Source organism: Psammomys obesus, unplaced genomic scaffold, assembly GCF_907164565.1.
Source record: "Psammomys obesus unplaced genomic scaffold, mPsaObe1.curated_primary_1811, whole genome shotgun sequence".
Taxonomy (NCBI): Eukaryota; Metazoa; Chordata; class Mammalia; order Rodentia; family Muridae; genus Psammomys; species Psammomys obesus.
Genome location: NW_026596085.1, coordinates 4,625,053 through 4,639,265, shown reverse-complemented (window position 1 = coordinate 4,639,265; position 14,213 = coordinate 4,625,053). Strand labels below are relative to the sequence as shown.

Below are 14,213 nucleotides of genomic sequence, written 5' to 3'. Positions count from 1 at the left end.
TTTCCTTTCCTTTCCTTTCCTTTCCTTTCCTTTCCTTTCCTTTCCTTCCTTCTCTTTCTTTCTTTCCCTCCCTCCCTCCCTCCTTCCTTCCTTTCTTCCTTCCTTCCTTTTTCTTTTTTGAGTTTTTACATATTCCAGATATTAATTTCCTGTTAGATGTATAGCTAGCAAAGATTCTTTTCCATTCTGTGAGCTTCATCTTTATACAATTGCTTATTATTTTTTTAGACATATAGAAGCTTTTTAGTTTTATGAAGTCCCACATGATACGTATCCTCAATTATTGGCAAATGGGCAAGAGTCCTTTCCTATACATGTGATATTTTTCTAGAACTGACAGTGTTTCACAATTAGGTCTTTGGTCCATCTGGAGTTAGTTTTTATGCAGTACATTAGAGATGGATCTAATTTTCTTCTTATGTGTAGACATTCAGTTTTCCCAGCATCATTTGCTGAAGATATTTCTTTTCTTCAATGTGTGTTTTTGGCATCTCTGTCATATACTAGGTGGTTGTAGTTGCATGTATTCATGTTTGGGTTATCTATTTTCTTTTATTAGTGTTTATATCTGTGTGTGTGTGTGTGTGTGTGTGTGTGTGTGTGTGTGTGTGTGAGTGCCATGTTGGTTTTATTACTGTGGAGTTGTAATATATTTTGAAGTATGAAATAACAATTTTCCTTAGCATTGTTATTTTTGCCCAGAATTGCTTTGACTATCCAGGGTCTTTTGTGGTTCCGTATGAATTTTAGAATAGTTTCCCCCCTATTTCTGTAAAAACTGAGATGGGGATTTTGATTGGATTGCACTGAATCTGTAAGTGGCTTTTGATATTGTCTGTTTCTCAGTTTCTCTCTTAACCCAGCTATCACACAAACAATTGAGCCATTTATATTTGTTTAATAATAAGCTTCACAGCACAATAAGAGCAGTTATTCCTCTGTTCTTAACCCTCTAAGCTAATTTGGCTTCCTTCAAGCATATATCCTAGAGACACTTGTACTTTGTAGCTTCCCTGCTCCAGCTCCTCTCTCTTGATGTCACTTGGACCTTCCTCCTCTACTTCCTCCTTTACTTCCTCCTCTAACTCCTCCTTCCCTGGCTGGCAGGAAGTCCAGTACTTTTCACCCTCTAGCTCAGCGATTAGCTGTTAAGCTGCTTTATTGGCATATGAGGGGACAATTGGGGAGCAGTGTTTACAGAACATTCAGACAGGAGATTCTCAGAACAAGGTTTGCAACCAGATATGGGGATGCAGAAATCAGCATTTCATTTACACAATAACTTTATGCCTACACTAATATCTTCACCTGTCTTTTCTTAGATGTAAAGGTTTCATTGTTGAGGCCTAGATCCTATTATGAAACATTCAGACATCTTTCATCAGTAGCTAGAGAAGATACAAATTGCCATTTCATGTGGTTTATTTAACCTGGGATCACTTTCCACTAAGCCATTCTCTCAAAAAGTATTTTGCAAGATAAATTTGTGGATCCTTTTAAGTTACTACAAATAATACCCAAATTTCTGAAACCTTCTAATTTTGAATTGAGTCTGGAAACTACCTTATTTTTGTTGTTAGAGGTTCCTTTAAATTGGGCTCAGGAGGAGAGATAATCATGAGCCCTGCCCTCTTTCCTGTCGGTTTTGGAAGGTTTTATGTGAAAAAGCTTCCATCATGCACTTTGACTTACAGATCACAGTACTGGCTGAAATAAGATTAACCATGAATTGGATTACTTCCTATACTTTTGTGCATGGAATGGGAATTTACATAATAAAAATTGTTTTAGTTTTTCCAGTGTTTGAGTTAAGAAAGAAAATACTTGAGTTGTATTGTGGTTATTAAATATGCCTTCTGCAATGTATAATGCTAAATTTAATTTCATTTTCTGTGTGACTTGATAGATACTTGATCAAGTTTACTTATTTATTTCTCTAGAAATTGAAGACAAAATCAGTCATATTGGTAATGATGGTCAAATCTTCTGAAACCCTATCCAGCTTTTCTAATTAATGTATTAGATATGACCGGAAGGCTTTCATTTTCCTAGATTTGTGATATTTTAAATGAGCGGTTTTAAATGTTTTAAAAGAGCAGTTTGTTACACTGTATTGGTCATAATCCTTCTAATCTTTTCAAATAGTGCCACTTCTTGGTAAATAGCATTCAAATGGATGAGCCTGGTGGCGGTGGGGGCCATTCTTTCAAACCACCACATAGGGTCGTACAGCAAAATTACTAATTAATGTCAAAGGAAGCGAAAACAGAACCAAACCCAGGGTAGTTATAAATCAACACGCACAGGCCATACAAGAAGAGGAGTAACAGGGAGAAACGCTAGTAGCACTGATGATGGATCTTCATGTTTGCTCTGTTTCAAGCATTCCAGGAGAGAACCTGTTGTTGTTGAACCTGCTGTCCTTGTTTTAACTGAGTCTAGTCCATCTTAATGGCTTGAAAATCATCACCTTTAAACTTTCTAGACATGAAATTCCTATTGTCCCCTTGTAGAACACAAGTCATGTTTACTCATTCATGGTGTGTTTCCTGATACATGCTAACATTACAGGGTACCACAACACGCAAGTGGAAGAAGGCATACTGGGTTATAGTCTGTCACAATAACCTCACTGACAGTTACAGTTCAAGTTAAATGAGCTGAGCAGAGGCAACAGAAGAATGTGCTGTCCTGCAGATCATTTTACACCTGCTTTACTTCGGTTCACTTTGGCTTTGTTAGCAGATTAATATCTAAAACTAGTAAAAAATCATTCTGCCACCCTAATCTGCTGTATCAGCCTGGGTATTTCTTTATTACCATACTACTTAGTTTTATGTCTAAATTTATGCATATTCTTCCTTTTGTGGTAGCTGCACTGAAATCAAGAATAGGCCTGATTTATGGACCTCGTAAATCCATTGGGGATTTAAAATACAAAGGAACTATCTATATTCAGTCTTTTTTTTTTTTTTTTTTTTTTTTCCCCCTTCTTCTTCTTCTTCTCTAGACTGTTTACTAACTGCTTACTTGGGACATCCGTGGATCAAACTGAAATGCTCTACTTGTGCCTGTCTTAGCTTTGGTGATGCGTCTACAGCAGTAAAGATGTGTCGGGTTCATTAGTTGTCAGGCGGCAAGCAGGAAAGTTTCCTGATCCAGTTGAGCTTAAACAGAGAACTTGGAAGGAAAGGAAGAAGATAATTTAATTCCTTTCGGTCTCTAGTCAGTAAATTATTTTTGGTTTTGTACTCATTTTAAGAAAATTTTCATTGAGATGCAGATTATGTCAAGGAAAAACAGTTTGTTGAAATAAAGTGCCACTGTTGTATGAAGGACTCACACTTTATTATGTCTTGCTTCTGAGTATTGTTCATACCGTTTCAGAAGTGTGGCTCAAGTACATGGGAAGGAACTTTTCTTTTACAAGTGTTAAAGAAGTGTGGCTCAAGTACATGGGAAGGAACTTTTCTTTTACAAGTGTTAACTGATACCTTGTAACTTTTCAAAACATTAGACTGACCTAAGATGTAAATCATTTCCATATGATGGCGATGTGTTTCAGTGTAGAGTATTTTCCTAAAACAAACATCTTCCTAGCTTTCAGGTTGATATTCTGAAAGCACCATCCTCTGTCTTTCAGAAGGACCTAGGAGGGGAACATGAACTAGTGATGATTTTCCATATAGTTAATTTTTCAAAGTTTTTAAAGATGTATTTATTATATGTTATGTGTGTTGCATGCTTATCTGCCACATAGGTGCCTACAGATGGTTGTGAACCATTGCAAAAAAGGGAAATAACTAAAAATAGATGGTAGATAAAATAATTGATAAATGATAGACAGACAGACATAGATGCAGCATGATTTGTGATAGCAACTGTAAAACAAAATAACCTGTATTTGTCACTGAAGAACTATATTACTATCAATTGGATAAAATAGTGCATTGCCATTATATGCTGATAAATAAAAAATAGTTGCAGAAATATATCAAAATATGCAGTGAGCCTGTGGTAGACTTCAAGGCCAGGGAATCTTCCTTTCATTTGTGTTTATAGTACCTATAGATTTTTTTATTTTTAACAATTACAGAAAGCTTTACTTTGAGTCAAGGATATAGTTCAAAACAAAGTTAATTATATTTTCCTGCTAAAATACCTTTTCAATTACATTATTTTGTCTCTGAAAAATTGCTGAAGGAACAGATAGTTAAAAACTCTGATGACTTAATCCCAGATACAAAAGTTAATTTGTAAAGTAATCAAGCTTAGTCTTCTATTGTTATTAATAGGAACCCATTATATCATTGCACAAAATAAAACTTAATAGAGTTATCTTCATTTAGGACAACAATGTCTAGTTTTTTCATTTAGCCCTTGGAACTATCACAAGCCTTCCTGGAATGAGTGTAGCTATTTCTACTACAACAAAAACTTCATTATTACCATATGAATCTACCTCTATCATTGCTTATCAGTGGTGACCTAACAGCCTTTTACAATACAGTCAACACATTATGCCACTTAATCCTCAGCGATGCTTTATCAGTTAGGTTCCAGTAATGACTGAGGCTGCAGACCAGCTCATTGAAACTCAGTCAGTTGAATTATCTTTTTTGTCAGAGCTGGAGTTTAGCATGTCTGTACTTCCTTAAACTTGTCTTTCAATCACCTGATTTTCCCCTCCTTTTTGTGGGAGGTGCTGGGGAGAAGAGAGGATTTATTTGGCTTCCATATCTTTATCACTGTTCATCATTGAAGAAAGTAAGGACAGGAACTCAAGCAGGGCAGGAACCTGGAGGCAGGAGCTGATGCAGAGGCCGTGGAGGGGTGCTATTTACTGGCTTGTTCCTCATGGCTTGCTCAGTCTGCTTTCTTAGAGAACCTGCAGTGGGCTGAGTCCTCCCCATTTATCACTAATTAAGAAAATGCCCTGTAAGCTTCTTATAGCCTGATCTTCTGAAGGCCTTTTCTTAACTGAAGTTTCCTCATCTTAGATGACTTCAGTTTGTGTCAAGTTGACATAGAACCAGCCAGCACGTTAGTCTTCCAGCCAGCCTTCCTCACGGAGACTATGCTCTTTAAGGTGTAAGTCGTCTTACCATCTGAGAGTGACTGTTGGAGAGACTATAGAACTTGATAAGTCAATGCATGAGTTGGGTGGGTCCTAGCACTTGGGAGGCAGAAGCAGGCAGATCTCTATGAGTTCAAGGCCAACCTGTCTACAAAAAAAGCAAGTCCAGGACAGCCAAGGCTACAGAGAAACCCTGTCTTGGAAAAGAAAAAAAGAGACGAACAAAATACATGAAGTGTACTCTTATTTGCTGACAGGCACTTGTATTTTTGCTATACTATAACTAATTTTATTTATGGAATTGTAAGATTTTTCTATAAGCAGAAAAACTTTTTTCACTTGCTTTGAGTTAGAGCAGTATTCCCCATGAGTTGAGGTCATTGTCTTACTAGCGTAGGATTTTGTTTTGCTTTGTTATGATTGTGAATAACGCATGTATGTATTTAAACATGTTTTGCGCTGTTGTTTTTCTCTTTCAGTTATCTAGAGAAGTACGAGAAAGTTCATCATTTTGGGGAAGATGATGATGAGGTACCACCAGGCAATCCAAAGCCACAGCTTCCTATTGGTGCAATTCCATCTTCCTACAATTACCAGCAGCACAGTGTGTCAGGTAAATATCACGTGAAATTAGTTAGGTGTAGGTTTGGATGGGAAGTAGAGGTCCTCTAGTGAGTTAGTCCCTACTGTGCACATAAGCATGCTTAAGGCATTAGAGTGGTGCCTTTCACAGCTTGGGTCTCCTTGGTATTAGAGCCCCTTGTGCCATAGATTATAGAAAGAAGTTTAACAGTCTTTTCAAGTAAAATTTCTTATTGGCTGATGAGTAATCTATCCTGAAGAGCCCCTAAACTCAGCAGAGAAAGGTCTGTTTAAGATCACAGAAGCTAACTGTAAATTGAGTTAAGCCTGGCTGCAGGGGGTGGGGGGAGGGTCAAGTGTCTGTGAAGCAGGAACTTTTACGTGGACTCTGTGACATTTCCTAGAGTTGCTGCAGGACACACGAGAATGTCAGAAATGTTCTGAATTACTTTATAATTTTTAACATGATATTTAAAGTTTTAAAAATAATTTTATAATTTTTAATTCAAGTGACATTATAGAAAATTCTGTAACTATTGGGTAAGGAAATGATTAACTTGCAACTCTGATAAAGAGATTGGACAAGAGCTAATGGAGGTCCTTGTTTTCAGGAGTTTTGGGAGGATGAACTCGGGATACGTCTATCAGTGTCTTTAGTATTTGGTCTGCTCGAAGATAATTACCAAGTCATAAGCATTTACAAAAAATACGTTTTCCATAGTCAGTCACTGACACCAGTGCCAACCTCTAATGGGTACCCTTTGATTTAAGCTGGCACATTGTGCACTGTTACAGTTTTTATATTTGATTTTAACATCTATTTCCAAAGTTCATGTTGGATTTGCCTCTGTTTCTTTCCATTCTTAATATCTGTGATTTCCACTGGGAGAGGCTTTGTCACATGCATTTTTTTTTTCCATAGGAGCAATTTTATTTTCAGCTGGTAATGTACTTACATCACCATCTTTCTGTTTGGGTAGTACGAAAAATATGGTTCATAAAGTCAGGCAGTGGTAGAGCAATTCCACAAATAAATTATTGTTGTTGTTGCTGTATGGTACGCACCAAAGTTCCTGATGAAGTTTCCAAATGAACATTTGAAATAGGCACTTTAAGAAATATACGGACATGGTGTATGTGTGTGTGTGTGTGGGGGGGGGGCAGAATTTGCAGAACTAAAAACCCCAAATGACTGAGGTAAGGGAGGAGCAGTGAATGCTTTTAAATGTGCTGTTAGTACTGCCTTAGCTCCCTGCCCTGACCTCACTTGGATGGTGAAGGTCAGGCTGTGAGCTGAAATAACCCTTTCCTCCCCAGATTGCTTTTGGCGATGGTGTTTTACCATGGTAATAGAAAGCAAACTAAGTGTCATTTTTGCTTTGGTTTTGAGTCAGGGTTTTGCTCTGCAGCCCTGCTTGACTCAGTTAGGATCTTCCTGCCTCAGTCTCCAAAGTATTAGGTTATAGTGGCGTGTTACACACCTGCTGTTTACTTGTTTTAATTACATTCCCTAGATCTCTCTAATTAATGTCGATTTACTTTGTTTTACTAAAACATTTTGGCTTTAAGAAAGAAGTGAAGTGCTCTTTGGCAGTTCTGTGCTGAAATTCTGGTGCAGCTGGACATGTTCAGATGCCTGTAGCACCAGTAACTGAGAGCTGCCTATTGTAGCAGCAGAAGGCTCATCGTCAGTTAGGACATCTGATTTCTGATATAATGTGTCTGCTTTGTTATGATGGGAATCTGGACAGTTGTGCCTTAGATTCATTATATTTGACAACGTCTGCACAGGGGACTCTTATAGCAGAAGCAGCTAAAAGCTTTCTCCTCGGACTGCGGAATACATGGTTCACACTGAAGAGATGGTGTTTCAGAGTAACGTTTAGTAATTTTGAGATGCCTTTTATTTTTATAGAAAGAAATATTGCAACTTCATGACCGTATTATACCAATAATCATGATTATCATCAATATGAAAGCCCTTCACTGATGATTCTTTTTAAGTTGTCAGTAGAAAAGTTGAGTAAACTATTGTGTTTTGTTTTGGGGTATGTGTGCGTGCATGTATGTATGAAAAATATATGCCCAAATGGAATTACCTAATGATTAATTAAGACTGTTTCAAAATTTTTATTTAGGGATAAGGCCTAAATAAAGAACTCAAGGACAGTATACTTGCTTGCACAGGGGAAAGCCTGGGTTCCTTTTCCAGTGTCACACACATCAATTCCAGATGTAGCAGCATACACCAGAACTCCAGCAGGCTCAGTCAGGGTGACCTGAGTTGGAAGCCTATCTGTGCTACAGAAGAAGGCCTCATCTTAAAAATAGTCAGGGGCTAGGGAGATGAGTCAGTGGTTAAAGTGCTTGCCATGCAGCCATGAAGGCAGAGTTTAGATCACCAGAGACCCACATAAATGAATGGCAGCCTGGCCTGAGAGGACAGACGGGCTCTCTAGCTTTGTAGACAAGCTCTGGGTTTCAGTGAAAGACTCTTCCTCAGTGGTTGGTTTTCCTTCCTTCCTTCCTTCCTTCCTTCCTTCCTTCCTTCCTTCCTCCCTCCCTCCCTCCCTCCCTCCCTCCCTTTCTTCCTTCTTTCCCCTCAGGCCTCCGTGTGTCACCTGCATACACACACACATGACGGCCATACATCGAGAGAGTGTGTATCAGAATTTTCCCAAGGTTACTGACTCTTTTCCACAATGACTTCAAATAACAGAAAATATTGGGACATTTCTGTTTTGAGCATTTGGATTATTCAACACTGATAGCAATATTTTTGTTTGAATTGTGCATACATTTTAAATGTTTATGTGGGTGAAGGCTGCTGAGAAGCAAACACAGGCAGGGCCTTGTGCGTGTTAGACATGTGTTCAGTGACTGCACACCCAGTGCTTTTCTAACCTTCAATATGTGTGAAAAGCACAGAGGACAACTCATTAAAGTTACTACAACTCTACTGTAGTAGAGCTTGTCAGTGTTACACTGATTGCCGATTAAATGTTCCGTAATCTAACAGACATTTAGATTGTAATTACAGTCATTGCCAGCATTAATAGAAAGACGATCCCGTAGAACCCCTGCAAGAGACATAAACAACCTTTTAGGAGGAATTCTCTCTTTTCTCTAAATTGAAAACAGAAAGAAATGGTTGCTTCAATTTTAATTTGTTAACAATGATACACTTCAGTAAACTTTAAATCAAGATTCTTAAAAATAAATTACCAGTCTTATCCTGAAATAACATAGCTCCCTGGGCAAGGGAAAAGAAGACCCTAAGACCTGTGGGGTATAGCTTTGTTAATGAGACTGCACTTTAGTAGTTGTCCAGCTTGGTTTGAAAGACATGGGGTGAGATAGGTCTCCTGTCCCTGGGGCTCCAAGTCTGGAGTTTCAGGTGTGCACCAGTCATTTTGTCTGTCTGTCTGTCTGCCTGTCTCTGTGGCAGATGGGGGATTAGATGACAACTTGACAGTCAGTACTCTATTATGTGTAACCCAGTAATCAAAACTCCTCGGGCTTGGCCATAAGAACCTTTACCTACAGAGCCATCTTGCTAGCCCCATCTGGATACTAACGTCCTGCATTTTCTCAGACACTCTTTAGGAATCTTTACCAAACCTAATATTATTAAAAGATACTTTATGTTTGTTTGTTGTACAATTAGCAAAGTTAATTGGTAAGAATATCTATATAGTTTTCCTCAGTAACAGATTAATATTAAGACTGTATTAACTTGAGGAGTGTGACAAAGGCTTAAGTGTAAGTTCAGGTTTATTCCATTCAGGAGATTTGGGTGAAGGCACCTGTGCAGTTAACCTTTGGTTAGACTTGACTTCTCCTCTGATGATTTTTACTGATTCTGTATTACTATGGCAATACAGAAATATCAAAATGTGTTCCTATATGCCTAGATATTTGTCTGCTTTTTAAGATTTATGAGGGGGCTGGAGATATGGCTGAGAGGTTAAGAGCACTGGCTGCTCTTCCAAAGGTCCTGAATTCAGTTCCCAGGAACCACATGGTGGCTACAACCGTCTATAATGAGATCTGGTGCCCTCTTCTGATGTGCAAGTGTACATGCAGACAGACCACTGTACACATAATAAATAAATAAATCTTTAAAGATTATAAAGATTTGAGAAATTATATTCATCAAAATTATAAAATAAATTATATATTCTTGTGTGTGGGTGTAGCAGAGCTCGACACTGATTATTTTCCTTAATTACTTTCCAGCTTGATTTTTGAAACAGGATTAACTGACTGAATTTGAGATCATAGTTGGCAAAACTAGCTGGCCAGCAAGCTCCATGATCCTTTTCTCTGTGCCTTACTAGTGCTAGGATCACAGTCACGTGACACCATGGGGTGGCTCGGCTGCCAAGTGTGTGTGGCACAGACATGGGGACCTGAGCTGTCATCATCAGAATTAAAATGTCTGTTTGAAACAATAGGAGCACAAGCCACTGACTAGAAAATTTTGGGGAAAAAAAATCATTCTTATTCAAGATATTTAACACTGATGCTCTAAGTGTTGGTTAAGGGTGTGAGCAAAAGAATTCTAGTACATTGCAGATGAGAGTGTAAAATTGCTGCAGCCCTTTGGAAAATGGTTTCACCGCCTCTTAGAAAGTTAAGCACTCAATTTGTGTGTGACCCAGCACTTTTTCTTCTAGATACTTATCCAAGAAAAATGACTCCCCCCCCCCCCCACAAATTCCTACACAGGAATGTTTCTAACAGTCATATTTATAGGTAGATGTTCCAAATTAGAAACAGAAATTCCCTTCATCTGGGACATGCTGAACTATGTCTAGAATGGAATGGATTATTAGTTCACCTGTCGGTATGGATCTCAGAAGTATTTGTTAAGCGAAAGAAAACAAACACAAAGGCCTGTGTAGTGTATAATTCCAGCTATCTGAGATTTCAAAATAGAGCAGAACCAAGGAACAAAATACAATAGGGATGAGATGGGATTGCAGCAAAGGAACAGAGCTGTGTCTGTGGTTGTGGTTAGAAAACTAAATGTAGTTTTCAAAATTTTTAGATTCTAATGCTAAAAACTATGGCTTTTACTGTTATTTCAGTAAATCCAGTGAATTAGTGATTTGCTGTTATAGTTTAGTCAGTGATGCCCAAGAAGGTAAGTGCATTTTGATATTTATAAATTAATTTTTAACAATTAGAAAGCCTGAAAAGTGGAAAAAATTGGACAGTTTTAATTAGCTTATAGTCTATGCTGAAGAAAGAGGAAGGGGAGGGGATGGTGTGGTTTATGTTCAGAAGAAAGAGGCGATAGTTATCCATCCATGATTAACTTGCAGTATTTTGTTGTTCTGTTTTTTCTTTTATTAGATTATCTACGTCAAAGTTATGGGTTATCTATGGATTTTAATTCACCAAATGATTATAATAAACTGGTGCTTTCCCTGTTATCTGGACTCCCAAACGAAGTGGACTTCGCTATTAATGTGTGCACTCTCCTATCAAATGAGAGCAAGCATGTCATGCAGCTTGAAAAAGATCCCAAAATTATCACGTTATTACTTGCTAATGCTGGGGTGTTTGATGACAGTAAGTTTTAGTGAACTTTAGATACAATTTTTTCATGGTTCCTAAGGAAAAAAAATCTTTATTAATAGAACACATTTGCTATCACAGCTTGTGAGAGAATTTATTGTAGCATTTTAGTGATTTGTAGATTTTTTTTTCTTTTTTACTTTTAAAAGCCAGTTATTTGCAAATGAATTCATTTTAGTGTATTTTGATTTGTATCAGTTTGCAAACTTTACGAACTATTGTATGCTAAGAGTGTTGGGAATTTGCCATAGACTTATTTTATGTGAAAAAAATTAAAATAGTGTAAGCATACATAAAAATTAGCTTCTTCCTCTGCCTAAACTACTTTTGATTATATGAGGATGGAACAATGACTATTATTACTGTTTTTGTTGTAAATTTGTTAGATTCCCATCTTATTTTCATGGTGTGTATGATATTTTATTTTGATTTTTCAAATGTAACTCAGCTCTTTGTATAGAATGGAATTTGAGGTGTTTATCCCTCTTTTGAAACCTTAGAACAAAAGCTTTGTAAGGAACATTTGTTTTCACATCAATAATATTAGTGGAGTCTTCCTGACCTGCCATGGAATGGAATTGTGTATAAATAATGACTTACAATACATAGCGTGGAAGTACCTGGATCAGTTTTGATGTATGAAGACACGGCATTCTCGTGTCCAGTGTATCTTCTCACATTCCTTTGACATAGGGTACTTGCAGTGCCGTGGTCTAGAACATTAAATTTAACAACACTGTCATCTCACTGGTTTATCCCGGGAGGTAGGGGCAGGTGGCTCTTGTCTTAAGGCCAGCCATGAGGCCAGCCAGAGGTCCATAGTAACCCTCTGGCTGCAACAGATTAAAACGAGCTCCAACAACCCCATCGGCTTTAGGGATTGGGAGGTAGCTCACTGAGCACAGGACTTGCCAAACCCAGGGCTGAGTTTGGGATCCCAGAACCCACCTGCAGCTGCAGTGTGATAGCACACACCTGCCACCCAGTCCTCTGACAAGATATGTGGCAGATACAGAGGAACCTGGAGGCGCATTGCCACACCCGACTGTGGGGCTCTGTTTCAAAGTGGAAGGAGGAATGTCACCCAAGGTTGGCCTCTGCCTTCCATAGCCCCAGTGTAGAGCACACACTCTTAAACACAGAGCACAGTGTGGCTCCATCTGCTTGACTGTTTGCTTGGAGTACTTACTTTGCTTACAGACTCTTACTGTAAGAGTCTTCCTTACAGAGGTTTTATTTACCAGCACTGCTTACGTATTAATCATAAAGTTGTTTGCGAGCCTGGTATGGGGATTGTCAGTGGTGGCAGCCTGGCACTCTGCAGCAGTGGCATCTGTTTAGCTCTCTACTGTTTTCTTCCCTACAAAAGGAAGCTTGTATGCATACATTTTTTTTTTCTTTACTGTGTATATAGCTTTTTAAAATTTAGTCTTGTTTTTAAAGATTTATTTTTAGATGTGTGTCTGTGTCTATGTGGTGTATGTGCACAAAGTTTCTGTTTTGTGTTGTTAGGGATGAAACTTAGGGCCTCATCTGTGCTGTACTGTAGCATATTTCTAGCTGTAGTTGTGCATTTTTGATGTAGAGGCATAGCATGTTTGACGCTCTATTAAAACATCGTTATTTATGACAGTACACTAGTTTCTACCACTGTCATTTACTAGGAAACTCTTTTTAGCAAACACAATATATTGAGATGTAGTTTTATTATTTTTCAAAGCTATGTAATGTTCTGAATGAAGGGTTCATTTTTGCATTTGTGCTATTTATTCTTCTAGCTTTAGGATCTCTCTCGACTGTCTTTGGAGAAGAATGGAGACAGAAGACTGATAGAGACTTTGTTAAGGTAACTCAGAAATGCTGACGTGGGGGGCCTGCAGCCAAGCCGACTTGTAGTCAGGGGGTGGCGGTTCTGTGCGTGTTGCACACCACTACCTTGGTCTTCGGCAGAGCTGATCCATGCCTATTTAGAGGGTGTCAGGGAATGGACAATCGCTCGAGGTCTGTAAAAAACAGAAATGAGATTCCTGTGTTTCTTAGTTTATTTCAAGGTAATGAATATATAATAATAGCAGAGAATATTTAAACCCCCAAGGATGAGTTTCAGGAAATTTTACTTTTATGAGCATTCTGACACTGTAGAATGCAAAGAGAAATGACCCTCAACAAGATGTGACTGAGCGATGCGCAAGGGCGGCTTCTGAGGGCGTCTGTGCGTGTTCTTTTGAAAAGGGTGTAGTTGTGAATTTCAGGTCAGGAACCACAAAATGCCTGGACAAATTCTTTACCAGTGGATATCCAGCTTAGTAGTTTAGATTTCAAATAATAACTGAGAAGCTAGGTGTGGCCAGCGATGGCGGCTTACACCTTTAACCCAAGCACCCATGAAGCTAGGCAAGGGCAGGAGGAGCTCTTTGAGTTTGAGGCCAGCCTGGTCTATGTAGTGAGTTCCTGCCAGGGCAAGTTCCTGGCCAGCCTATACTCCCTGGTGAAGCATGGTTTGAAGGAAAAACAAAACAAAACAAAAAAACTTTACAAATAATAACATAGTCATTTTATTCACCTGAGTGTGTATGTCATGTCATTGAGTTATAGAATATGGACCTTAAACATTACGTGATTACATTTTACTTTTAAACTAACACATGGAGTTGGAAAGTTTGGCTCAGTCAGTAAACTGCTTGTGAGAGCACTTGGGTTTAATCTCCAGAACCTATGTTAACGCGCCAGGTGTAGTGGCGCTCTGTCATAATCCCTGTGCTGAGGAGGCCAAGACGGCAGAATCCCTGGGGCTCGAGAGCTAGCTTATCTAGCCTAATCAGAGAGCTTTGGGCCGTGAGAGGCTTCCCGAGGATGGCACCTGAGGTTGTGTGCTCCTCCACAAGATGCATGTGCACCTTCCCCCTGAAAAAATGCGCACGCACACACACACACACACACACACACACACACACACACACACACACAC

At 38.7% G+C, this 14,213-nt stretch overlaps 1 protein-coding gene across 1 annotated transcript in view; it reads left to right on the top strand.

Annotated features, from left to right (window-relative positions):
* Arid2 (AT-rich interaction domain 2) overlaps window positions 1-14,213 on the top strand; it is a 91,230-nt gene that overhangs the window by 22,379 nt on the left and 54,638 nt on the right. The window contains exons 2-4 of the mRNA XM_055626813.1: window positions 5,557-5,690; window positions 11,021-11,239; window positions 13,024-13,091. Of these exons, the coding sequence (XP_055482788.1) occupies window positions 5,557-5,690; window positions 11,021-11,239; window positions 13,024-13,091 (421 nt within the window). The remainder of the gene's footprint in view (window positions 1-5,556; window positions 5,691-11,020; window positions 11,240-13,023; window positions 13,092-14,213) is intronic.